The sequence below is a fragment of the Theropithecus gelada genome, chromosome 11 (assembly GCF_003255815.1).
Source record: "Theropithecus gelada isolate Dixy chromosome 11, Tgel_1.0, whole genome shotgun sequence".
In the NCBI taxonomy this organism is placed as follows: Eukaryota; Metazoa; Chordata; class Mammalia; order Primates; family Cercopithecidae; genus Theropithecus; species Theropithecus gelada.
Window position 1 is genome coordinate 9146253 of NC_037679.1, and position 27038 is coordinate 9173290.

Here is a 27038-nt window from a genome sequence, read left to right on the forward strand (position 1 = left end):
AGCTCCTCTCCCGGGATCCTAGGGGTCTTCCCCCTCCTCTAAGCCCTGGAGAGCCCTCCAGCCTCATTCCCACATGCCCGACCTGGAGTGGGTGGGAAGAGGGAGGGGGTGGTATGGAAGGAGGTAGCAGGTCACAGAGGGGCTATAAGCTCAGAGGGAAGGGAGATGGGAACTGGAAGAAAGTGTCACCCAGACCAGGGGTAGAAAAACTTGACTTTGGGGAAACTGAAAAAGACCACATGTAAGACAGAGACATGGAAAATGAGGTAGAAACAGACAGAAACAAACAAAGGCACAGAAACTAAGAGGCAGAGGAAAGGTGAAAATAGCCAGGAGACAGAAACTGCAGGATGAGATAAATGAATAGAGAGAAAGAGACAGAGACACTAAGACAGCAAAAGGCAGGAAGGAAAAACAGAAAATGAGAAGGTGTGAGAGACACAGAGAGAGGGAGAGGTGGAAAACAGAGAGACTGAAATGAGAAAGAGACCTACGGAGAGAGACCGAGAGGAAGAGGCTGGCAGAGGTAGAGGGACAGAGACTAAAGACAGAGACAAAAAGAGAAACAAGATTTTGCAAAGACTGACTGGCAGAAACAGATTTCGAGGGGAGAGAGACCAAGACCAAGTGAGGGTTTGAAGGAGACTGAGGGGAGGTGGAGGAAGAGAAGGAGAGTCTTAGATCCGGGGTGAGGGGCTTCTAGCAGGAAGAGGGGAGACGCCAAGACCGCGCTTGGGAGGTCAGTGGTGTGCCTCTACCCTCCCTGCTCTCCCACTCCCATAGTCTCAAGGCCTCGCCTCACACCCCCCTCCCGTCAAGTCGACAAGGGGAACCCGGCCTGGGAGAGGGCGCCTCCAGGGGTCCATTGCCTAGTGCAGGTACTGCCCAGCTACAGGGCGTCGAGGATTGCAAAGCATCGGGGCAGGCTGGCACGGTGCCCACTTTTCCCAAAACGCCAGCCTTCCAAGCCCAGAAGCCCGCCCGGCCCAGGCCGGGAGCGGCCCACGACGGCCGGCCGGACCGCCTTGCAGGACCCAGCCCGGCCGCCCGCCCCCGCCGCCGGCGGTGAGGGAGGTGAGCGGCGCCGACCTGCGGGACGAGCATCACTCCGACCCAGCCGGGGGTGAGGCGGGTCAGGATGCTCCGGTCGCAGGAGGAAAAGGAGGAGCTGGACCAAAAGCCCGAAGAGAAGAAAAGGGGAAGCCCGCGCGCGGAGCGCGGTAAAGGCCGGAGGAGCTAGACGCCCGGAGGTAGGAGCTAAGCGCCGGGACCGAGCCCCGTCTCCCAGGGAGTCCGGGGCGCACTGCACCGAGGAGAGCGCGGGAGCCAACCTGGGCGCATCATGCGCGGGGTCCGGGACGCGGGGCCCGTCTACACCGCCGCCTGGGTCACGTGGCCCGGACGGGCAGGCGGCTGCCCGGCCAGGGGGGCGGGGGTCGCGCCGAGGTTGCGCTGGGCGGCGGGGAGCGGCGGGCCCGCGGCGGCCAGGAGCCTCCCAACCCGTGCGCAGCGCTGGCCCCTGAGCGTGGGAGCCGCCCCCTCCCCCCCCGCGCCGGCCCCGCGCCCGGCCCCCCGCCCCCTATATAGCGCGCCCCAGCAGGGCCCGAGCCAGGCCGCCAGCCTCGCAGTGGGCGCGGGACAGAGCGCGGCGCCACCCAGCCAGGCCCCCGTCCCCGCCGCCTCCACCTCGTCAGCCGCCTGCGACCCAACGGGCGCCCCCCGCCGCGGCCGCCGCCGCCGGGCCCCCGCGGCCACCATGAAGAAGGAGGTGTGCTCCGTGGCCTTCCTCAAGGCTGTGTTCGCCGAGTTCTTGGCCACCCTCATCTTCGTCTTCTTCGGCCTGGGCTCGGCCCTCAAGTGGCCGTCGGCGCTGCCCACCATCCTGCAGATCGCGCTGGCCTTTGGCCTGGCCATAGGCACGCTGGCCCAGGCCCTGGGACCCGTGAGCGGCGGCCACATCAACCCTGCCATCACCCTGGCCCTCTTGGTGGGCAACCAGATCTCGCTGCTCCGGGCTTTCTTCTACGTGGCGGCCCAGCTGGTGGGCGCCATTGCTGGGGCCGGCATCCTCTACGGTGTGGCACCGCTCAATGCCCGGGGCAATCTGGCCATCAACGCGGTGAGTGCCCTGGGGGGGTGGGAGTCGCGACCCTGGGGTGGGCTCAGGACCAGGCCTCTTACCTCACCTGGAAAAAGGGGTGTCATAGAGTGGTCCAGCCCACACCCTTCACCAGGAAGGCAAGAGCCTCCAGAGGCCAGGAAGGCGACTCTCCAGGCTGATGTGCGCCCCCTTCCTGCCCACCTCCTCTGCCCCTCACCACATGCTGGCCCACCCTCGTCTCTCTCCAATGCCTGCTGCCCCTCCTTTCCTGCCAGAAACTTCTGCCGCCTCCTGTCTCACCTTTGAGCGCCACCTTCCTCCTGGGCCCCTCACCTCTCCCATCTCCTCAGGGGAGCGTTTGAGTAGAACCACCAGAGAGAAGCGGGCTGTCATCCTGGCTTTGGGTGACCCTGGCCTGTCTGTGCTTCATTGTTCTCAGCCCCTCCATGGGGATGGTAGTGCCTGCCACAGCAGGTGTCAAGGGGCTCACATTTAGAAACCATAGATAGGAACCCCCTAACGTGGTGCCAGTGCAGAGCAGTCTCCGTTGAGTATTGGTTTCCGCTTTCCCCAACCTGTGCTCCTCCCCGCAACCCCACATCCCTGCCTCCCTCCCACCTCCTGCAGCCCCAGAGTCAGCCCCCAACCCCATGCAAACTGGGTTCATTAATCAAACACAGAGAAGGATTTGCTCGGCCATTGTCAAGCCGTGAGTCAGCCGCACTGGAGAGACGGGTTTAAGGTTGGCACTGGCATGGGGCCAGACACGGGCAGGAGGTGGGAATGGGGTGTGAAGCAGGCAAACTGGGCAGCTGCCCACAGGATGGAGGGTAAATGCCAGCTTATGGGGGCTGGGGGTTGGGCAGAGCCATTGATAGGACCATGTCCAGGAAAAGCTCCCCTGACACTCTGCCCTTTGGCTACAGGCCTGAGCTTCAAGCCTGTGCAAACTGTGAAATGTAGTGTTTTAACAAATGATTTCGCTGGGGTGATGTCCACGGGGCTTGGCTTCCAGGTGTCAAGCTGCTCTAAGTGTCCCTGAATGCCAAAAAGCCCTGCTCCCAGAGCCCCTGGCTATACTGCCAGAAGGTGGCCAGGGTCCTAACCCGCCATCCCCTTGCAGCTCAACAACAACACAACGCAGGGCCAGGCCATGGTGGTGGAGCTGATTCTGACCTTCCAGCTGGCACTCTGCATCTTCGCCTCCACTGACTCCCGTCGCACCAGCCCTGTGGGCTCCCCAGCCCTGTCCATTGGCCTGTCTGTCACCCTGGGCCACCTTGTCGGGGTGAGCAGTACTGACACTGGGCTGTGGTGAGGGTGGGGCAGGCACTCAAGGCAAATAATGGAGCCCCAGAGCGGAGCCCACTTCAGATTGATGAGTCCAGCAGAGTTTAAGGCCTGGATTTAGGGCTGCTGGACTCTGGCCCTACTGGGCCCCAGAATTGATCCCCCGAGAACCTCTGGGCTGAGGAAAGATGGGAGTAAGTAGGAGGTGGGATGGGACAGGAATCAAACCCAACCTCAGAGCAGAGAAGAGAAGAGGGCATAGTTAAGGGTCCATGGTTAACCGGGCAGCTGGGATCCTTGGAGGGAGGGGTTGCCAGCCCAGCAATCAGGAGACCTGAGTTTGAGACCTGGCTGAGCCCCTGGACTGCAGTGTAACCTTGGGAGAGTCCAGGTTCTGTGGGAGTGGACTGGGATGTTGCCTTTCTCTCCACCGCCCTGTCTCTATCCAGATCTACTTCACTGGCTGCTCCATGAACCCAGCACGTTCTTTTGGCCCTGCAGTGGTCATGAATCGGTTCAGCCCCGCTCACTGGGTGAGTCTGTCCCCTCCCCTGGCTCCCTGGAGATGAGGGCCTGGAGACCCAGCAGTGGCAGCTCAGAGCTCACCACAGAATCTTCTGGATTCTGTGGGCCCAGAGCTTGGGGGTGGGCCAGGGAGCGGTGGCTGAGAGAGAAAGGGGATGGGATTCAGCCACAGGGGCAGAGATGGCTTTGTATGGCCTGAACCCCTGGGGACAGGGAGTATAAGTATCTGTCCCCTTAGGGAAAAGGCTGGAGGTGCAGGGGGGCTCTGTGTCAATTCCCTTGAGGATTTGGTGTCTGTCGCTCTGGGTGTCTGTGTGCTGGTCCTCTCTGATGTTTTATTTATCTGTCCCTGTTGAGGGGGTTGGGAGAGTCTTCCTGTGGGTCTGTCCCTGTGGACAGTCTGTCTGCCCCCTCCTTTGAGAGCTCATGGTCACTCTCTCCAGGGTCTGTTTCTATCCCTATGTGGAGGGGAGAGGTGCTCTGTTCATCTCTCTCTCTGAGGACCCACGTGTCCCCTCTGAAGGTTTATTTGTTTCTCTTTCGGGTGTGGTTGGAGGGGGCCTGTCCCTCTGGGAATCTGTTTGCCTTCTTTGAGGGTCTGGGTGTCTGTGGTCCATGCCTCTTTCCCTGGGAGTGGTGTGTCAGTATATCCGTCCCCGTGGTGGGAGGAAGTCTTTCTTCCTGAAGGTCTGAAAGTCTGTGTGTCTGTCCCCTCTCAGGGTCCATGGGTCTGTCCTCTGTGGGGTGGGGGGCATCTGGTCTTCGAGGTCTAGGGCTCAACGCCCTGACTCCTGCCCTGTCTCCACCAGGTCTTCTGGGTAGGGCCCATCGTGGGGGCGGTCCTCGCTGCCATCCTCTACTTCTACCTGCTCTTCCCCAACTCCCTGAGCCTGAGTGAGCGTGTGGACATCATCAAAGGCACGTATGAGCCTGACGAGGACTGGGAGGAGCAGCGGGAGGAGCGGAAGAAGACCATGGAGCTGACTGCCCGCTGACCAGTGTCAGGCAGGGGCCAGCTCCTCAGCCCCTGAGCCAAGGGGGGAAAAAAGAAAAAGTACCTAACACAAGCTTCCTTTTTGCACAACCGGTCCTCTTGGCTGAGGAGGAGGTGCCGGTCCCCCTGGCTACACAGTTAGAGAGGGGAGAAGGAACCTATGGTGGAACTCCTGGGGTAGGGGCCAGGGGCTAGGGTCTGCTGGGGATGGGTCTCTCTGGGACAGACCTCAGAGATTGTGAACACAGTGCCAAGCTCACAGGCTGCAAGGGCCAAGCTAGAAAAGAGTGAGCCTGCAGCCTGCATCCCCCACCCCCGCTCAAGAGCCGAAGGGATCCCAGCCCCTAGGTGGGCAGTGGCAGACCCTCCCCAGAGCTCCTTAGGAAGAAGACAGACTGGTTCATTGAATGCTGCCTTATTTATTTCTAGTGAGGATGCATGCGTGGGGCTGCTGGTGTTTGGAGTGGGGGCTACCCAATAAATCTCTGATAACTCACGTTCCGCCTCTGTCTGTCCCCAGAGTGCCTTGAGACACTCTGGCCCATTGCTTCTCCTCTTTGTCATCCCACATGCTCCACCACGATCTCCATGGGATACCAGGGGACCCCAGGACAAGTGCTCTGTGGGAAGAAAGGGAGGCTGAGGCCATGGGAGGCCCAGAGAATCAGAGAGATGGGAACAGAGCAGGGAGAGACCGAGAGAGAGAAGACCGAATATCAAAATAGAGCTAGAGGCCAGGAAGGAGGGGTCCTCACTGCAGTCACCCTCCACCCCTCCCCCTCAGCCATGTCAAGTCCCTGCCACTTGAGGAGGGTTTGGCTGGCACTTGAGGGGAGTGCCAGGGTGTGACAGGCAGGGTGGAGGAGGAGTGAGCCAACCGCAGCCCCTCGAGATGGCAAGGGGGTGACCAGCCAGGTTCCATCACAGCCCTGGGCTCCTTTCTCTGCACTTTGACGTTTCAAAAAGGTGCCCTCCTGGGAGCCTGTGCCCAGAGGGAGCAGCTCCCCGATCCCCCCAAAAGCCACATGTGGCCCAGCCCCCTTTTCCAGGGCTTCTCTCTCATGCCTCGGCCCACCAGTGTCCCCACCGTCCTCTCCTCTGGGCCTGAGCTCTGCCCTAGCCTGCTGTTGTCCCACTGTCACTGACACTCCTTGGGTAATCTCCTTAAACTCTCAGAGCCTCCATCTCTTCATCTGTAAAATGGGGATAAAATATCACTTTCCTCACAAGATAGTTGTGGGGACTGGATGAGGCCATGAGATGCCCGGGACCGGTCAGCTTTCTGTGAGGAAAAGGCGGAGGTCATGCAGTGAACAGCTCCGCACAGAGCCCAGCCCGGAGTCAGTAACTACCCGAATTCCAATCTGGCCGCGGAACTTGGGGCAAAATAAGCTCTCTGAGCTTTAAGGACCTTCTCTGCAAAACAGGGGTGCTTTTCCCGACCTCACGTGCTGTCGTGAGGAGAAAATGAGAATGAGACCATGCCTGGAGGTAAAACGCTTGTACAAACGGTCAGGCGCCTTGGAGTGAGTGCTCAGTAAAGTGGTGTGAATAGACACCCACACGTACCTGCCTAGTCTGGGGCCCCAGCCACATACTTCTGCCCTCCTGGGGGTGTCTGGGCCTAAGCACCTGTCCAGCGGGGCCAGGAGATGGACTGAGAAGGGATGGGGGAAACCGTAGATCTTGGCCATTGAGAGGCAGTCCCAGGCGCTGGGGTGAGGAGCGGCAGACACCCAACCTCCTCCACACTTAAAGTCTAAGCATCTACAAGTGAGAGGTCAGCCACTCATGCCCGCCCCATAGGCTTACAGTAAACACCACGTGGTAGTGCATGAGAACCCCGAGAGCCCAGGGAAGGAGCAGCCCCCCACCCACCGTGTCCCTTCCCACTTCTTCCAACCTGCCCCAGGCTGGGGGAGCCGGGCTGCAAGAGCCAGCTCTGGCCAGTAGGGGGAGACGTCGTCCACCGAATCCACAGGGTGGCGCTTCCTCGTCCACAAGTCCTGGGTCTGGGTTCTAGCCAGATGGGGGTGGGGTGGAGGACACAGGGAGTCCCTCATGCTTGAGTCCCCTGGAGCCACCTTGAGGCAGCCTATCCCAATGCACCCCCGCCTCACTATCCGGGTGAGGCGCAGAAGAGAGGGGGGCCCTTCCCCGCTCAGTCTTCAGGAGACTAAGGTACAGACACAGCCATGACCAGGAGGCTGGGCTTTTCCACCAGCCCAATGGGGACCACGGCAGGGTGGACAGTGGACCCTTGGGAGACAGACCCGCGGGGGTGGGCGAGGCACCCAGTCAGAGGGGGCTACCGGCCCTGAGCTTCCTGCAGGTTGCCTCGCCTGGCCCTCGAACAAGTGTCCAGCTAGGGGCTTGGGGCTGACAAGTGCCGTGGTTGGGGCGGTGTGGCCAGCAGGGGTCGCTGTGTCTGCGTGTCGGATCTTGCAGGCGCGACAGGTCTGCCGGCTCACAAACTCCCGTGCACACGCGCGCACGCACACACCCCACACAGACCGGGGCTCGCGGCCACACACTGACCTTCGGTCGTGCCTGAGGGCTGCATCTTCTGGGTGTGAGCATCTCCTTCCCTCTGCACGCTCACTCGAGTGTGCAAAGCCACATCAGCCCTCCTCCAGCATTCGCTCACAGGGCCACCGCAGGCCCACACCTATGAGCCTGGCTCCAAGGGTTCTCAGAGGCACACCTGCGCGCCGTCCAACACAAGCACACACAGGCCCCGTCACCTCTGCTGCACCTAAAGACGGAACCTGGGGAGAGTCTGGATTCTCCTGTGGGAGGCTCCTTTCCCTTTTCTCCTCCTATTCCTCTCCCCAGGGGCTACCAGTTCTCACCAGCTGGGAGGTGAACAAGGTGATATGGGGAGAGATGGAAGAGGACCCGGAGGAGAGGGGGAGAGCGGACAGAGGGGGCTGGTTGTTGAGATGGGTGGACAGGAGGAAGGACGGCTGGGAGGACCAGGTCTCTCCGCTCCTCTTGGCCTCAGCTTCCTCCTCCGTCACGTGTGGATGAGGACATCAGACCTCCTGACCTTTCCAGGTGTTGTGGGGATCGGTGAGATGAGGCACGGGAAGCCACCTTGAATTCCCTCCCCATCAGTTTGTGTTCTCCCTCCTCTTCTCTCCCGGTACCTTCCTCCTTCCCCTCCCCTTCACCCCCCTTACTTTCCCCAATCTCTGGTAGGACCTCAGTCAGAGCTGCATTGACAGGCAGCCCTAGGCAGCCAGATATGGAACCTCGGCAAAAGGTTTTTGAGCATGAGTGAGCTTAAAGCTTGGCACTAGAGCCCAGTGCTGGCTGGGTCTGGGCAGGTGCTGTCTAGGACAGGAAGCCAGGCCTGGAGCAAGCCCTGGTCAATGCCCACCTGGCCTCAGGAGGTAAAGGACCTTGTCCCAGGCCCGGCAGAGGTCAGGAGACTCAGCCCTGGGCTAGCTGGGGACAAGGGCTGCTGCTGCACTTAGCGCTTTCAGGCTCCAGGGCCCAGGGCAGGTGCTGAGGTGCCTGTCTTGGAGCGGCCTTGCAGCCCCGTCCCCACAGCTGTCTCACAGCAGGGGGCGGGGAAGTTACAATCCTAATCATTCACATTTTCTGACTCGGAGACCCTCTCCTAGGTATCAGCACATTTACTCCTAACTACACACAGGAAGGAGGGCATTATTAGCATCATCCCCATTGTATAAATGAGGATCTTGAGGTTAAGCAACTGCTTAGGGTGCAATAAACATGGCAGTGTTCACAGTCCTTTCACTGGCCTCATCAGCAGCTCTCAGGTCAGCGTTACTGCCACTTGGCGCCCATTTAACAAGGGCAGAAACTGAGGCTAGGTCAGATGAAAGGACTGGTAAGTGCCTGTCCACCAAGCCCTCTACTGGCCCTGCTTGAGGTGAGGGAAGCAGACAAGTGCCCTTGAACTACCCTGGGACAGCCCCCAGCCAGGGAACCTTCTGTGCCAGGGAGGAACAGTGCCCACGCTGCCCCCACAGCCATGCCCTGTCATCCCCTGAACGTTTATTGAATGACTCCTCTATGCCAGCCAGGGATGGAAGTCTGCTGGAACAGTGGAGGCATTGAGGAGGCAGAGGCTACAACAGCCCCTGGCTTTGCTCAAGTCCTGCTTCTCTAAGAAGCTTGCCCTGATTCTGCTGGAGAGGGAAATCAGGGCAGGCTTCACAGAAGAACTGCACTTGAGCAAAGTCTTGAGAGACAAAAAGGAGAGGCATCCAAACTCCATAGCAAAGGGCTCGTTCTGGGGAACTATGTCTGGTCTGTTTGGAGTAAAGGGTGCAGGGTGGGCAGTGGGAGGGGAGGCTTCCTTGCATGTTAAACATGGGTATTCAGACCTGATTCTGAGGCAATGGGGAGCCATTGAAAGCTTTTGAGCAGAGGAGTAACGTGATGAGCTTTGCATTTTGGAAGGATCTCTCTGACAGTGAGTGGAAAGGAGAGTGGTGTGGAAGGGCACAGATATGTAGTGTAGTCTGAGAGCTCAGGAAGGAGGTTAATGCAGTCATCCTGGAGAGATGATAAGGGCTGCACTGGGCCAGTGGCAAGTGGGGATGGAAAGAGCTGTGAGAAAGAGCTACCAGGAACCTGGTACCAGGAACCTGTTTGCTGCGGGCTGGGGGAGGGGGAAGCATCAGATGATTCCTGTGTTCTGGCCTGGGCAACTGAGTGACAGTGGGGTGAGGAGAAGCAGGCCGGAGGGTCCAGTGAAAGGTGAGTGGGTCTGGTGTTCAGGAGAAAGATCTGGGCCAGAGGCAGTGTTGAGAGTCGACAGTATCTGCAGGGTGTGGAAGTCACAGGTGGGAACAGGGCTGCCCAGGCACATTCATCAGGAGTGAGGGGCCATTGGCCAGGAGTAGACAAGGCCTGGGCTTAAGGATCAGCAGAAGAGGAGCCAGCCACGGAGGCAGAGATGCCCTCACACAGGTGGGAGGACAGCCAGGAGATGTGCCTCAAAGGCAGGGAAAAAGGCGTCAGGAAGGAGATGGTCGGCAGCCACAGTGGGCTGGAGAGGAAATCATGCTGGCCTCTGCCAGAGCGGTTTCAGTAGCCGGGGGCTGGGAGCTGTTGTGCAGTTGATATGTGACTGGAACCTTGACTCCAAACCATGACCTTCCACTGCTCCGCGACTACGCAGGCACATTTATAGGGAAGAAGTCAAGAGAAGGGGAAGCCTGAAAGCCACAGGTGAGACTGGGAATGGCCAAGAGAGGGTCCCAGTCATTCAAAGGGAGCCAGAAGTCCAAGGAGGGTTCCCCGACCCCAAATTGTACACCAGAGAAGGGCTGCCTCTACTTCAAGGCCACAGGGCAGCTGGCAAGGACACGGGGCGGCTGCAGGTGAGTTTGACTGGGAGGGAGGATGGGAAGAAGTCTGGCCTGGTAGCTTGGCTTTCTAGGTAGGGTGGGAGGCAAGGGTGGGTGCTCTGCTGAGAGAAAGCCAGAGTGAGCCGAGTACTTGAAGAGAGTGGGGGAGGTTTAAAGAATGGGGGGAGAGCTGTGGAAGGATTGCTGAGCAGAGCTGCGATCCCTACTGGGGCCAGAGACCATGAACTTGTCATGGCAGTAGTCCGCACGGCTGGGCGAGTTTCTCCAGCAGTGCTCAGTAGCGCAGATGGAGGGCAGAAAGGCATGGAAGAGGATGAGAACAGAGACACGCAGCAGGGACGGGGTGGAGAGGACAGGGAGCCAGGACCATGGGGTGCTGGCAAGAGCCTGCTCAGGGTAAGATGGCCAGGAGTTCCCTGGAGAGGACAGGGTGAAGTCGAGACAGCAGGGAGAACAGAAGGGAATGAGTGAGGGATGTTACTGGGACTCAGACAGGGATCGGGAGGAACAGAGCCTGTGGTCCAGAGTTGAGATGTTTCTCTGGACGATATCAGAGGGATCAGTCCCCGGTGGGGGAAGGTATGAGTATGAGGCTGAAATGGAGCAGACATAGTCATCTGCCCTGGGAAGTCAAGAAGTTTTGTTCATTCATTTATTCATTCATTCAACAAATATTTCTTGGGCATTTACTATGCCAATCTCTGTGCAAGACACTACATGCAGGGGTGAACAAAACTTGGTTCCTGCCCCGCAAAGGCCTTCCTGCCTTGCCTCACTGGGGAGACACATTCACACCATGACAGCACCCTGTGGTGACTGCAGTGTAGGAGAACGCTTAGGTGTGGTGGGAGCACGCAGAAGGGTCCCCACCCAGGAAAGGACCAAGCGATGTCAAAGCTAAACCTTTGGGATGGGAGTTACCCAAGCAAAGGGAGTGCAAGGGATCTCCAAGAAGAGGAGAGAACTTTCTCCAAGCAGAGGCCAGCAAGGGTGTGCATTTGGTGAAACCAGAGGGTAACGGAATGGGGAGAGGTGAGGTAGAGCTGCAGGGTCCCTGAAGGCAGGCACAGAGCTTCCAAAGGGATGGGAGGCTTGGAAAGGATTTTAGCAGGGGAGCAGCATGATCAGATTTGCATTTTAGCACTTGGGCTGCAGTATGGAAAATTGATTGGAACGGAGCAAGGGAGCAGACAGAGAGACTGGTTAAAGGCTGCAGGGCAGCAGGAGTGGCAAAAAGAGGGCACAGTCAGGAGATATTTAGGATTCAAAATCAGCAGGACTTGATGCTTTTCCTGGATGGGGGAAGGAGGGAGAAAAGGGTCAAGGATGCTTCCCAGATGCCACCAGCTGAGCTGGAGAAAACAAGAGGAGAACATGGGGGTTGAGGGTGGGGGTACCAGGAGACAGGAGGATCACATCTGAAGACAGGCTGCATTTGAGGAGCCTGAGAACAACCAGGGTACATCTGTGGGCAGGTAGATATGCCAGGGATGAGGTCAGGACACCCAGCTGTGGTTAAGAGGGGAAGACTGTTATTTCAGTAGCTTGGCAGACTCTTCTTAGGGAAGAACACTTTTGTTTGAGAAAATACCTTGCTATCTGCTAGGGTTAAAAGGGGAAAGCCTAGGGCATGGGTGACCGTAGGGCCAGTGTAGCCACAAAAAAATGGTTAAGCTGCCTTGTGTGAGAAAGGAGTAAAATCTGTTTGGCTCCTGAGAGGAGGAGAGCAGAGAGGGAGGGGCTGAGAAGGGAGGGGAGCGCCGGGGAGGACAGGGAGGCAGGAGGAAGTGAGTGAAGGGCCAGTGGAAATTCCCACCGGTGGACAGCAGAGGTGCCCATGGCCTTGTGATCTGATGTGGTTTGAGTTGCTGTGGAATAAACCCCTTCTCCACCTGCCCCTCTGCAACCCCACAGGCCGCAGTGTCCACAGTGTCCTTGGTAAAGTGGACTCTATTCACATTTGCATTCTGTGAGTGCGGGTATAGGTGGGAGTGGAGGAGAGGATTTACTTTCTGGGTTTACAGGCATGGTGTGGTGTCAGCCCATTTGGAAGCAAAGCCTAGATATGGAGGGGGCCAGACGAACAGGACCTGGGAATGCACAGGACCCCCTGAAGCAGGCCGGGGATCTGAGTGATCTTGCTGTATCTAAGCTGACGTTGGAACATAAACAGTCTGAAATCCCATGACCCCCGCTGCCCTGAACCTGCGACCCTCAGGCCAGACCTTGGACTGTCTACAACACGAGTCAGGCCCAACCTGCCCTGGAAATCGTCCTAGGAGGTTCCAGCTCAGTGCCCAGAGACAGCCCCCACATCCCACCCCATCAGGTAAGCGCAGGCTGGAGCAGGCATATGAGCAACACCCCTCATTCCACCCCTCTACACACGCATAACCCCATCTGCCTGCTCCCTGCCAGTCTGACCAGCCCATTCCTGGGGACAAGAGCGTGGTGGAGGAGCTGCAGGTGGGGGCCAGAGAAGCCTCCACAGAGAGCAAAAGCCAAGGTCAGCCAGAGACAGGAGACCAGAAGAGACAAAGGAGATCAGAGACCAGAGGAAGGACAAGAGGCCTCAGAGCAAAGCAAGGAACAGCCAAGGCACCAGGACATGGATGCAGTGGATCCAGGGGGATGTGGCTGGGCCAACGTGTTGGCATGCAGGCTTTGGAGAGCCATCAGCAGGGCGCTGTTTGCAGAGTTCCTGGCCACGGGGCTGTATGTGTTCTTTGGCGTGGGCTCTGTCATGCGCTGGCCCACAGCACTTCCCTCCGTGCTGCAGATTGCCATCACCTTCAACCTGGTCACCGCCATGGCTGTGCAGGTCACCTGGAAGGCCAGTGGGGCCCACGCCAACCCCGCCGTGACGCTGGCCTTCCTCGTAGGCTCCCACATCTCTCTGCCCCGTGCTGTGGCCTATGTGGCTGCCCAGCTGGTGGGGGCCACGGTGGGGGCTGCTCTGCTTTATGGAGTCATGCCAGGAGACATCCGAGAGACCCTTGGGATCAACGTGGTAGGTGCAGGGAGGGGCACCTGGAGGGCCAGGAGGTGGGAATGTGCACAGGTGGTGCAGGCGGAGGCAGGACAGAGGCGAGGGAGCAGAGGAGGAAACAAGTCAGCTGCAGGCTCCACATCCCCCCAGGCTGGGCCCCAGGACCCAGAGGACTGAGACTTTGACCTCAGTCTAGGCAGAATAGAAATGGGATAGCGGCACGAAGAACAGGTGGAGAAGGAAGAAGCCACATAAAGGAGAAGGAATAGAAGGACCAGGCATTTAAGGGTAGACGCGGCCAAGGGAGTGTGGGGACTGTGGGCAGAGAGAAAGCCTGAGAGAAAGCAAAATAAGCTTTCTGCATCTTCGCCTTGACTTTGGGGAGCACTTTCAAGGGGAGAGAGGACTTCATTTTTCTCCCAGACTCCACCCACGTCCTCTGCTCTCCAATTGCTCCCAAGTTCTTCCCTCCACCTCAAGGCCTGCCTCACTCCCCCCTTCCCCATTTCCTAACCATCTGTGTTCCACCTTCTTCCCTCAAATCTCCTTCCACACCTGCTGCCAGTCTGCTCTCAAGCAAGCCTCCTGAACCACTGGCCCCAACCAACCCACTGGTGGGGTGGGAGGACTGCCACTCACTTCTACAGGGAGCAAGGGTCCACAGCAGATATGGACTCCTCTGCACAGACCTCCTGAAGTCCTGAAGCTGGGCGGCAGTGAGGTGTCACCCACTTCCAGCTGAGGAGACCAGGCCCAGTGGCAGGGGTTTCTCTGCCTGTCCGTGGGCAGAGCCCACGTCTAGTCCAGAGTAACTCCCTCTGCCCAGGTCCGGAACAGTGTTTCAACTGGCCAGGCGGTGGCAGTGGAGCTGCTTCTGACCCTGCAGCTGGTGCTCTGTGTCTTCGCTTCCACTGACAGCCGTCAGACATCGGGCTCCCCGGCCACCATGATTGGGATCTCTGTGGCACTGGGCCACCTCATTGGGGTAAGGAGCAGAGGGGACACTGTGCACATGCACATACCGGGTCCGTCCCTGGGGAAACTGTGGAGCCCTGAAGGCTAGACAGTGTCCCTCCCTGAGCCCCTCGTGCCTTGGAGCCAAAGTGGTACCCCCTGCACTCTAGGCCCAGGATGTGGCACTACAGAGGCTGTGGCTGCGGCTAAGGCTCTGAACCAGGACTGAGAAATGGTTCCCTCTCAGGCCTGCCTTAAACCTTCTCCCACCCTGACCCTGTACTTGCTCCCCAGATCCACTTCACTGGCTGCTCCATGAACCCGGCCCGCTCCTTCGGCCCTGCTGTCATCATTGGGAAGTTCACAGTCCACTGGGTGAGCCCCTCTGCCAGCAGCCCTGGGGAAGGGAGAGAGCCTGAGCTGGCGATAGATGGTGGGTTTCACTCGCAGCAGGTCCACACAGACGGGGTGATGGGGGCCCAAGACCTTTCTGAGCCTGAAGTGCAGCCTTCCCTAAGCTCAGAAGGCCAGGGTGAGTGTCCTGGCTGGGACTTCCATTCTTTTCAGCTTCAGTCGCCCGGGATACCCAGTAGACTGGCAAGAAATGGGCCAGGGCAGGAGCTGCAGCCTTGGCCCAGACTTTTAAGTCCTGGCTGTTTCCTTATTCACTTTCTCCAGCTGGACCAATTTTCAAACTTGGATAAAGATAAAGACAAACAGAAATAGACACACACCAGCAGAGACAGAAACAGCAATAGCCAGGACTCATGGCTAAAATGGGGGAAGCGAGAGGAAAGAGGCGGGGGTGGGTAAGGAGACTGGCCCCAGGCCCCAGCCATGGCTGCAGAGCCTGGGCTCAGCCCCAGGGAGGGCAGGGAGAGCAAGGGGCAAGGTCCCCTTACGTTGTGGGCTTGGGAAGCATGACTTGTGGTTCTCAAATTTAGCACCTTACAGACAGTTGAGGGAGACCTGGGAGATCAAGTTGGCACTAGGGAAGCAGGCAGCGGTCCCAGAGCCACCCTGTGGTCCTGATGGTTCCTGGGTGAGGTGACGACATCCTTCTCCTCAGGTCTTCTGGGTGGGGCCCCTGATAGGAGCCCTCCTGGCCTCACTAATCTACAACTTCATCCTGTTCCCCGACACCAAGACCCTGGCCCAGCGGCTGGCTATCCTCACAGGCACTGCAGAAGTGGGGACAGGGACAGGGACAGGGGCAGGGGCGGAACCCCCGAAGAAGGAATCCCAACCCAGTTCGGGAGCCGTGGAGATGGAGAGTGTGTGAAACAGCCGAGGCCTGGCTGCACCCTTGGGCTTCCTGCCTTGCAGGGCCTGCATGGAGGTTCTCCCTGGGGGTGGTGGGAGGGGGAGGCTTGACCTCTTGTCCTGACCAGGTGGGCCGGAGGGGACAAGCCCTGTCCCTGGCATTACATTTCTAGGTAGAATCTGGGAGTGAATTTGTCCCATTCCCTCTCCATAGGGCTTCCGTGCCTCTCAGTGGGACAGAACAGAGGAAGGCAGGGGACTTAGGACCGCCCTCCCCTCCTCTCACCCATTGGACCCTGTGGGAGTCCTGAACCCCCAGATGCTCGAGTCTTGGGGGAGAAAGGAATGGGAGCCCAGACAGCCACTCTGCTTAGACATTGGAGCTATAGGGACCTCAGGGAACCCCAACTTCGTACCCACCCAGGAAACCCTTGGTCCTGAGGGGACAGGCTCTTCTGGAGGAATCAGGCCCTGGGACAGCCTCTGAGCTTCTGGGGGGATTTCTCTGCCCTTGGGTGTGATTTTGGGGGCTATATTTCCTCCTTCAGACTGGGGGCTTCCTGAGGACAGAGACTGCTCTACCAATAGATCTTTATTTGTTTGTTCTGAGACAGAATCTTGATCTGTCGCCCAGGCTGGAGTACAGTGGTGTGATCTCGGCTCACTGCAACCTCTACCTCCCGGGTTCAAGGGATTCTCCTGCCTCAGCCTCCCAAGCAACTGGGATTACAGGCGCCTGCCACCATGCCCAGCTAATTTTTTGTATTTTTAGTAGACATGGGGTTTCGCCATGTTGGCAGGCTGGTCTTGAACTCCTGACCTCAGGCGATCTGCCCACCTCGGCCTCCCGAAGTGCTGGGATTACAGGCGTGAGCCATCACGCCTGTCTTCTCCCAATAGGTGTTTATTCCTCACTCCTCCAAATGCTCTGGAGAGGGCCCCACCCTTGAGAACAGCTGACACAGAGAACATTTTCTCAGGCTGGTAGAGGGGTGGGATAGAGGAAGGGAGGTTTGAGCCAGGCAGGCCTTTCCCAGGGAAGCCTCCTCCCAGGTGCTTGCCCCAGCTGCCACCCCACAGCCCACTCTCAGGCAGGAACAATCCTTAGAGGGAAGTGCCCATCTAGCCATTGACTCATGACCTGGGTCAAAGAAGCCATCTCCAGCCTCTCTGTCAGCATTACAGGATCCCCAAAAAGCTGTTGAATAAGCCCTAAGGGTGGTAGGAATCCAGGAGGGACCCAGGAAACTGAGATTTGAGATTCAGTGCCTCTGAAAGACTACCAAAGTCTCAATTGGTTTAATATTTAAAGGCTGCTATAGATTTATTCTGCCCACAACTTGGGGGTCCTATCTGGATCTCGGCTTCTCCAGCTGTAAAGTGGACACAATCCTCCTCCAGGCACTGCTGTGAAATCAAGAAATTGGAAAATACTTTTTGGAAGTTAAAATGCTAGAAAAACAACCCCAATAAATGATGATGATTGTTACTGTTACTGTAATTATTGGGTTTGAAGACAATTGCTGTTGGTAATGAGAGGGAGGAGGGAAAAAGACAGTAAGATGACTGAGAGAGAAGGAGGAGAGACTGGGTTTTCTCTCACATCATTGGATCTACTTAACCAAGGACCTGTCTCCTCTTCTCTGGGTCTGCTGACCTTGGGTCTTTGTGGGTGTGAGGGGCTGTGGGAGGGCCCTGGAATGAAGAGGCGAGCCAATAAAATCAGTTCTTATCTCTATGACGCCCATCACCACAGTACCCTAAGATGCAGCAGCCAAATTCATATAGAAGATGGGGGCCTGGCAGCCAGGCACGGTGGCTCACTCCTGTAATCCCAGCACTTTGGGAGGCTGGGGGGGGGTGAGATCACGAGGTCAGGAGATCGAGACCATCCTGGCCAACATGGTGAAACCCTGTCCCTACTAAAATATAAAAAATTAGCCAGGCATGGTGGCACGTGACTGTAGTCCCAGCTACTTGGGAGGCTGAGGCAGGGGAATCACTTGAACCCGGAAGGCAGAGGTTTCAGTGAGCCGAGATCATGCCGCTGCACTCCAGCCTGGTGACAGAACAAGACTCTGTCTCACAAAAAAAAAAAAAAAAAAAAAGATGGGTCCTGGCCTGGTGCAGTGGCTCCCACCTGTAATCCTAACACTTTGGGAGGCCAAAGTGGGAGGATTGCTTGAGGCCAGGAGTTCGAGACCAGCCTAGACAACATGGCAAAACCCTGCCTCTACAAAAAATTAAAAACAGCCAGGTGTGGCGGCTCACACCTGTAATCACCAACACGTTGGGTGGCCCAAGCAGGAGGATTGCTTAAAGCCAGGAGTTTGAGACCATCCTGGGCGGCATAGCGAAACTCCATCTCTATTATTTAAAATGAAAAATTAAACTATAATACAAACAAAAGATAGATCCTTTTTAATGATATCTCCTGAGGGACTGGGGATGGGGAAAAGGCTGCCTAAGTCTTCCAAGGGCAGCGTGACAGGCCCAGCCTGTGACCAGTGCAGTAGCTGAATCCCTGGTGCTCATGGCCCCCGTAGCTGTGCTCAGCATTCTGTAATATCAATGCAGATGCTACTCATATCTCTCCAAGCTGGGCCCCACTCATCCGTGTTCACAATCTCTCAGAGCCCAAGGCTGCCTATGTCCTTTTATGAGCAGGGAGAGCTGGGCGTCTGTATGTATGCATGTATGAGAGCGTATGTGTACACGGAGGACATGATTGACTTGCTCAAGGTCAGCCAGTTCAGGAGCACAAACACTTAAGGTCTCCCCACTCCCAGTTTAGAATCTTCCAAAACAGAGCTCCTGGGGGGCTCATACAAGCTGCAGCCCCAGGAAGGAAGGAAACAGGAACTGGAGGGTTGAAGGGGATGGGGGTGTGGAGCTCCTACTGTAGGCTCTTAAGCTCCTTGACAAATGATCACTGCTTTTTGTCCCCAGAGCCAAGCACACACTGGGTGCTCAATATAAGTTTGATAAATGAATAAGGCTGGGCAGCTGGGGAGGAGGGGAGGCAGTAATAGATCAAGAGGAGAAAATTTCAGGAGTTACAGTTCCAGATAAGCCAGTATGACAGCAGCTGAGAAGCCTATGCTTCCAGGTTTGGCTGGGGAGAGGGTGCATCGCCAGATATTTGCTGTTCCACCCACAATTTCAGAGCAGGCTTCACAACGTCTGTCCCAGAAACTTACAGGTCAAAATATGAGGGGTTGCCTGAAGAGAAAGTCGAGGGGCTATTTTCACTAACAGTTCTTCAAAGCAGTTCTCTGTCAGGACAGAGCAGGAGGAAACAAGGTTCCTGAGAAGTGGGGAATTAGGTTAGCCTCTGAAGAGCATCCAAGGTTAGATGTGGAAATAAGTAACCAAAGGTTCGCTTCCCCTTCTCTGGAGCCCTTTAATAGGACAGCAGGCCATCTGTTTGAATGAGGGAAGGGCTGGCCTTTGGAGAGCTGAATCTCAGTGGCTCCAGCTGGGGGAAGCAGGCTTCATTGGCATAGCCCCTGGGCCTGGGTGGGGGCAGGGGACGTGGGGAGGACAGAGACCCAACCAGGCCAGCCCTTGGTGTGCATTCCCTTCCTCCTGTTTGTCACGGAAGTTTTTAATTAATGGTGTGTAATCTGATCTGACCCTTCTCCCTGCTGAGCACTGCCTTCAATCAGTGGAGCCATCTGCAATTGCAATTCATAATTCTCCCAAAAGGGAGGGGGACTCAGGCCGGGTGCCTTGGTGATTAATACAATTAGCCTTTTATGTTGATGATTGTCTTAGCAGGAGCAGATGATGCTGCGCTGGGAGTCTGGGCGGTCGCCTCCCGATTGGCTGGCGGGAAGCCCCTCTCCACTTCCCACCCCCACTGCTCATCTTCAACCTACTCCCTCCAGATATAAAGAGGACAGGCCTCATCTGGGGCCATACTGTGCAAGGGGGAAAAGGCCAGGAAGGGGTCAGGCTCTGAGCCACATTTGGTCTCCTAGGACTGAAGGAATAGCAGAGTCACACCATGATCTGGGCGCTTTTACATTCCAAAGAAAATAACTTTCACCTAAAGGATTGTGCAGACCAAAGTTAAAAAAAAAACAAAACTGCATAAACGTAGACTAGGGGTTAACAGAGTTTAAATATAGGCTCAGGCACTTAGCAGCTGTGTGAACTTGGGCAAGTTACTTAACGATCCTGAGCCTCACTTTCCTCATCTGGAGGATGGAGTACAGTCAAAAGGGAGCTGGAAGAACTACATGAGATATGTGTGTGTTTCGCACCATGCCTGACGTGCAGTCAGATCTCAATCGGTGGTAGCTATTTTTACCACCATCATCATCGTGGTAGATTGCATTCTGTCTTCCATAAGTTCAGCTACTTCCCCTGCAGTTTCTAATGAAGCCTGGGCTATTACTAAAGAAGGGATCACATCCTTCCCATAACCCAGGCTTAGCGTGAGCTGAGGGGGGACGAGAGGAGAGAGTGTATGTGTGTATTTGGAGGAAAGGGGGAATGACAGAAGAGGGGTCAAGAATTAAAACATCAGAATTAAACACAAGAAAGAGGCCGGGCTCTGTGGTTCACAACTGTAATCCCAGCACTTTGGGAGGCCAAGGTGGGTGGATCACTTGAGGTCAGGAGTTTGAGACCAGCCTGACCTACAAGGTGAAACCCCATCTCTACTAAAAATACAAAAATTAACCGGGCGTGGTGGCACACGCCTGTAATCCCAGCTACTTGGGAGGCTGAGGCAGGAGAATTGCCTGAACCTTGGAGGCAGAGGTTGCAGTGAGTTGAGATCATACCACTGCACTCCAGCCTGGGCGACAGAGCAAGACTCAGTCTCAAAAAAAAAAAAAAAAAAAAAAAAAAAAAAGAGGAGAGTGAGAAATAAGGGCCTATCATAACGGAGAAGTGGAGCACTGAAGTGATCACACTGGGAGAGTTGGGAGACTCCGGGAATGGGGGTAAGAAGTCTGGGTGGAGTGGAAAAGAGGTGAAAAGAAGCAGAGCTTTGAAGATTTGGAATTTCACATGAAAGCTAAGTAAACAAAAAGGGAGCTGACATCAGAGCTGAGAGTTAAATGGGTAACACAGACCAAAATCACTGTGATCGATAATGAGGTCAAGTGATCTGAAACAAGCAGATCTGGGTTTTGATGGGAGACTCTACCAGGTCAGGGAAGGGGATCAACTCAGTCCCTCTGGCCCCACAGTGCTGTTTTCTGTGACCCGGAGCAACACCTGGGAGTGCAGGAAACAGACCCAAGGAGAAGAGAGCTCAATGCTTATACTGAGAGGGATTTTAACCTACAGCTTAGTGCAGGCCCTCTCAATGTCAGAGAGGAAGATGGGGAGGGAAGAAGGGAGGGAAGAAGTTAAGGGCTAATCAAGATGAAGCATCCGGCCAAGCTGTGACCTCTCTGGGCAGCTGTGGCAGGGGGTCAGCTCAGCCAAGATCTGTAATCACTTCTCACGGAGAGGCAGCTACACTACAGCGCAGTCATGTATTTAGCAAAAGCTGGGGAGGCAAAGCATGGTTAGTGAATGGGGTTTATGGGAGTGGGGAGTCCAATAGCACTAATTAATAGGCTGCAGTTAATTAGCGGAAAAGGGGGAAATGAAAAACAATGTTTCAGAGCTCTGATTAAAACCCATAAAGGGGCAGCTATTGCCAGAGCTGCAGGTGGAGGAGGCCAGAGACAGACGCAGGGACAAATAACTCCCGCTCCACCCCCATGGACAGATGAAACAAGCTCTAGCCAGGCCAGGGTGTGGCAGGCCAGGTCTCACTAACGCAGGCCTCCATAACAACTGTTTCGGTACTCACTGAGTGGTTAAATATTAAAAGCTAAGAGAGGCAGTGCCCTTATACAAAGGCTGGAATATAACAAAAGGCCGCCAAGAGTTTTGCCTAGGTTGCTGGGAGTGGTGGCTCACACCTGTAATCCCAACACTTTGGGAACCCGAGGCGGGCGGATCACGAGGTCAGGAGATCGAGACCATCCTGGCTAACATGGTGAAACCCCATCTCTACTAAAAATACAAAAAATTAGCCAGGCATGGTGGCGGGCGCCTGTAATCCCAGTTACTTGGGAGGCTGAGGCAGGAGACTCGTTTGAACCTGGGAGGCAGAGGTTTCGGTTAGCTGAGATCGCACCACTGCACTCCAGGCTGGGCAACAAGAGCGAAACCCCGTCTCAAAAAGAAAAAAAAAGAGTTTTGCCTAGGCCTTTCCTAGGCCTTAAAGCATGACAAAATAACGAAGGAATTCTTAACAGGACCTGTTTAGGATTAAACAAGTTCATTGGGGGTCTGAAGGAACTCCCCAAACCTCCATGATTTAGCAGGAGAGAAGGGTAATCACCCCATCACCTGAACCCATTTAGATTAAGTAAATTTACTGAGGTTCCGGAGGAAGGTCTTCAGGACTCAGATCCCAGTTGTAGATTAAAAGAAGTTATGTCTTTAGATGAATGCACACTTACAGACAGACATCTAGCTTAGAAGGTATATAAGTTGTGGAAAATTTTGTAATTTTGAGTCGGTATGGTGACAATTTCCAGGCCTTCTCCCCGTAACCGGTTACAGAAAACTCCCTTCTCTCCCAGTTCACCTGCGTCTCATTATTGGGCCACGAAAATAAGCATCCCAACCCTGGGTTTGATCCGGGAACAAGGGCCCAGCCTGTAGTGAGGGAAGAGGCCAGGATGGCAGTTAGGGGCGTTTGGTTCTGAAGCAGCAGGCTGGAGGGGCTTCTCTGTCTGGAAATACGCTCTGTCCCTCCCTAGCTGCCTGGCACAGCCCGAGTCCTAGCTCTCATGTCAGGACCTTAAAGCTCTGTGAGCTCCCCCAGCACTCTGCACCACCTCTATCCTGGCACTGAACACTTGACTTCATAGTTATTCAAACATCTGCCTCTAACAGGAATATCTCCTTAAACAAAATGATATATGTTTAGTCTACTTCTAATTTCAGGGCAATATATTCCTTATCTTTACTATCTGTCCTATGAGACAGGCTTCCTTTTTCCCCCAAATCATGGCCTTTCAGTTTCAAAAGAGGAAAGACCTTCCTCTGATATTCTAGACTTGATGAGTAAGATGGTCAAAGGATTGCAGCATACATTCCCAAAACCCAGCCAAAACAGAATGTCTAAAACCTCTCATCTCTCATGTGTTAAAGCAGCCTGGCATCCCCCAGGATGTACTGTTATTTTGGTCAGGTCATCACTGATTCACAGTGGCTTTCCCCTGATGGCTCTGGGGTCATGACTGGGTCCAATCTTGATGCTGCCCCACACATTGCTTGTCTGCTTCTTCATGCTATGTGTCTTGGACTGAGACTTGATTTCTCTGCTTTTCCTATACTGTAACTTCCTTTCAGACCAGGGGGAACTTCCTGTTTTAATCTCTCTTTGACCACAGCAAAGTCGCTGTTTTCTTGGCCTGCACAGCTAGTCCGTCCAACAGTCTATCTCACGTGAATAGCTAACACTTCCAACCCAAATAACATTGATTACAAGATACACTACTATATCATGAGCTACTGAGAAACACTGCATTATATTAGTAAGATGCCATTGATTGTAAGATGTCCCAATTCTCAGAGATATTAACAATATTTTCTAAACTGCATCTTTTCAATCAATGAAATGATCATTTCTTGGCTCTTTTTTTTGAGACAGCATTTCACTCTTGTTGCCGAGGCTGGAGTGCAATGGTGCAATCTTGGCTCACCGCAACCTCTGTCTCCCAGGTTCAAGTGATTCTCCTGCCTCAGCCTCCCAAGTAGCTGGGATTACAGGCACATGCCACCACGCCCGGCTGATTTTGTATTTTTGATAGAGACGGGGTTTCTCCATGTTGGTCAGGCTGGTCTTGAACTCCCGATCTCAGGTGATTCGCCTGCCTTGGCCTCCCAAAGTGCTGGGATTACAGGTGTGAGCCACTGTGCCCGGCCTAAATCTTGGCTCTTTACATCGGGTTTTAATGAAAAGAGGAATGGAAGGCTGAAGTGAGGACCATTTTAGGTGTCTTCCTCCTCCCAGGGGAATGGATACATTGCCCCCATACGCTCTCAACTCTGCACATCTGTTGCTGTACCAGCTTTTAAATACCCAGGCCACCCCTCACAGTGAATGTCTCCTCTCCCTCAGTGCCAGGGAGTCCACTGAAGAGAAGCCAGCCCCCTTTTTTCACAGAGGCAAAACAAACACAAATCACACCAAGCTGGGACCACAGTTTTAAGGAGATAGAGCCTCGCACTCGAGCACCATTTATCCAACCACTTCCCACCCCACTGGGTCATTTTCCCCCGAGCCTCCAGAGCAGTGTCATGAGAAGATGCAGAGATTAGTCATTTCCTCCTAATCGGGCTAAGACAGCTCCGCTAAGCTGCCGACTGCAGGCGATTCCCGTTAAAGCAAAGCAGCTGGAAAGGGCTTAGCCCTTTAATGCCAGCAGCTGTATCTTCACAGTGCGGCTGCTCAGCTGAGGGGCTGGACTCTGTCCAGAAGCACCAGGCGTTTAGCCCCATTCAATGTATATTAACCTAGGAGGAGAGAGCCAGCTCCCTGGGAGGAAGGGAGGTGGTTCCTTTAAGCACCTCCACCCCCGGGCTTTGCTTTCTAATGAGAAAGAAAAATCCCAGCCCCTTTGAATCTCTCTCTACCAAAATCCGGACAAACTATCATCTCACTGGCAAAAAGAGCTTTCTCTGTGGTGGGAGCAACTCAATTTTAAAAGCTAACCTAATAACAGATCCACTTGCTAGTTTTGACAACAAAAAGACTTCAGGTCACTAACCATGGAGACTCATTCTCCCTTGAGCGGGTTTTTTCCTTTGAGGTCTAAAGCAGTCTTCAGATCCCAGGTATGCATATGTGTGGACACGGCACACTGACCTCCCCTTCTTGGAGAGCACTGGGCCCTAGGGTTGATGAGGGAGAATGCTGCACAGCCCTACGGAAAGCCCTGGCGCAAAGCAGGCTGTGAAGAGAGATCACTCGAAGACTTCTTACTCAAAGCCAGATGGTGAGCATGAGACAGGGTGAGAGCTAATGCCACTCAGGGGGAAAGCTAGTAAGTTAATCCACTGACACGTTTCTAGAAGCAGGCTGATGGCTTTGGCTGAGACTTGCCTATCTTTGGCTTTGAGCATCAGAGCACACAGGATGCACAGGGGTGGCCTGGAAACAGACTGCCACCAGGAGCAACCTCAAGCACTCACACATCTCATCTTGCTCCTTCCACACAGAAAACAGCCCTACATCACCAAGCCCAGGTCTTCCACTCTCCCAGACAACCATTAGGAAATTCTGCCCCACATGCCTTCTCCAGCAGTCTGGGCCTCCCTGCTCTTTCTGGGTCATCTGCTGAGAATGCATAATGAGAATGCATACTACATCCACATACATACAGTCTTCAGTGCAATCTGCGGCTCTAGGTTGGGTGTGACTTAAAAAGTTCTTAGGATAATAGGGAGAACTCCTGCAATGTAAATGATCATCTCTTTTTACAGCCTGCTCATTTTATAGTTGCTCATTTTGCAGGACAAGATCCTTCCTTGCATGGAATGTAAATAACACTGGCTCCAAGCAAAGGCCATTTACTAGTACTTAAGAACCGAATAATACACTTACAGGCCCCACAATGCTCTCTGAAGTCTGAAATAGCAAGCACCAGGGCTAACCTTCAGACTAAGCTGTAACTCCTAGATTCTAACCCCAGGTAAGCTACACATTAGTTAGTAGGAGTTTGGGCCAAATCACCTCTCTGAATTTGTTAACTGGGATAGTATCACCTGTCCTGCCCCACCTCCCATTGAGTGAAGTGAGATCAAGTAAGATGATAAATGAAAGCGCTCTATATATGGTAAATCACCATATTAAATTCCCTAAAGACTTTATGGGGAATCAGTTCCTAATTCCATCTTCAGTGATGACCAGAGAAGATTTAACTGGTGCTTTATTATAAGTCTAAATATCCATTTACATGTGTTTGAGCCTAGCACACAGATGGTACCCAATTGTGTGAGATATGAGAGTAATGCTGCATAAAAAACAATGCAGCTAAATGAAGCCTGGCAAGAGTTATAGAGGGAGAAAGGTAGACAAAAGGAAAAATTCCTGCTTCCAACTAGGAGTCCCTGAAAAGTAGCCTCCTTCCCCATCCCACGCAATTGCAGAGGACAAAACTCCCACATGCTACAAGGTTATTCCTGGTGGCGTCAAGCTGTCTTCCACCTGACTTTGTGAACACAAACCATCAACAAATACAGCTCTGAGAACCAGTGTGTAATAAATTACTCAAGTTAGGGACCTCCTGGCCTGGCGCCTTCACTTATTTACAAAATATCCCCACTACAGGGGGCATATAAAAAAATTACCAAGTTCTTAGGTTAAGTGGCCATTCTCCAAACCCTGTTTACACTAAAAGCAGAATGGCTAACGTGCCCCAACTCTGCATGCTTGAAAGCTTTTTCCATCAGTGGCTGAAACCTGAGTCATCACCCAGACTATCGTCAAAGCACATTGATCAAGAACCTACTGTGTGAGCTGTGCCACCCTCACTTCTCACATCTGGGTATCCACACCAGCTCTTGCCCTGCCCATGCTGAAAGCCTAAGAAAAGGTGATGCACGATTGAACCCCTTGGCCTGCCAGGCATAGCAGTGGGGCCTCTAAATGCTTTTCCAACAGGAAATCATGTGTAATGTACGTGTGTGTGTATGTACCTATGTATTATTCCATTCTCACACTGCTAATAAATACATACCCAAGACTGGGTAATTTATAAAGGAGAGAGGTTTAATTGACTCACAGTTCAGCAGGGCTGGGGAGGCCTCAGGAAACTTACAATCATGGCAGAAGGGGAAGCAAAATGTCCTTCTTCAGATGGCAGCAGCAAGAAGTGCAGAGCAAAAGAGGGGGAAGCTCCTCATAAAACCATCAGATCTTGTGAGAACTTGCTATCAAGAGAACACCACGAGGGTAACTGTCCCCATGATTCAATTACCTCCCACTGGGTCCCTGCCACGACATGTGGGGATTATGGGAACTACAATTCAAGATGAGATTTGGGTGGTGACACAAACCACATCAATCTATCTGAAGCTAAATAGGTGTGCAGGTAGACCCTACCATAACAAAACAAAAACAGCAAGCCTGATACCTTTGCTCCCTGTACTCACTCGGCTCTCTTTGTCATTTTGTGCAGCCTAATAATTTAAGCATGCAAGAACTGGCTGGGCACAGTGGCTCATGCCTGTAATCCCAGCACTTTGTTGGGAGGCTGCAGCAGGAGGATCACTTAAGTCCAGGAATTTGAGACTAACCTGGGCAACATAGTGAGACCTCATCTCTATAAAAAAAATTAAAAATTAGCTGGGCATGGTGGGGCATGCCTGTTGTCCCAGCTACTTGGGAGGCATAAAATAAATAATAAAATAAAAAGAACACAAGACCACTTTCAATGCCACCGGTTCAGTTCATAACCAAAAATGACTACTTTTTTCCCCTAGTAAATCAATTGTGCACCCTAAACGTCCTCTGAACAAAACTCACATTCCTTCTTCTATCTCTGC

General features: G+C 54.3%; 2 protein-coding genes across 2 annotated transcripts; both read left to right on the top strand.

Annotated features, from left to right (window-relative positions):
* The first annotated feature begins 1234 nt into the window (after positions 1 to 1234).
* On the top strand, positions 1235 to 5407 carry LOC112634532 (aquaporin-5). The gene is made up of 4 exons (XM_025402092.1): positions 1235 to 2119; positions 3225 to 3389; positions 3841 to 3924; positions 4726 to 5407. Exons 1-4 carry the CDS (start codon positions 1343 to 1345, stop codon positions 4909 to 4911), a joined length of 1212 nt encoding a protein of 403 aa, XP_025257877.1. The 5' UTR covers positions 1235 to 1342; the 3' UTR covers positions 4912 to 5407.
* A 7127-nt stretch (positions 5408 to 12534) lies between these two features.
* AQP6 (aquaporin 6) lies at positions 12535 to 16947 on the top strand. The gene is made up of 4 exons (XM_025402653.1): positions 12535 to 13268; positions 14074 to 14232; positions 14496 to 14576; positions 15271 to 16947. The coding sequence occupies exons 1-4, from the start codon at positions 12612 to 12614 to the stop codon at positions 15481 to 15483; spliced, it is 1110 nt and encodes a 369-aa protein (XP_025258438.1). The 5' UTR covers positions 12535 to 12611; the 3' UTR covers positions 15484 to 16947.
* The last annotated feature ends 10091 nt before the right edge of the window (positions 16948 to 27038 follow it).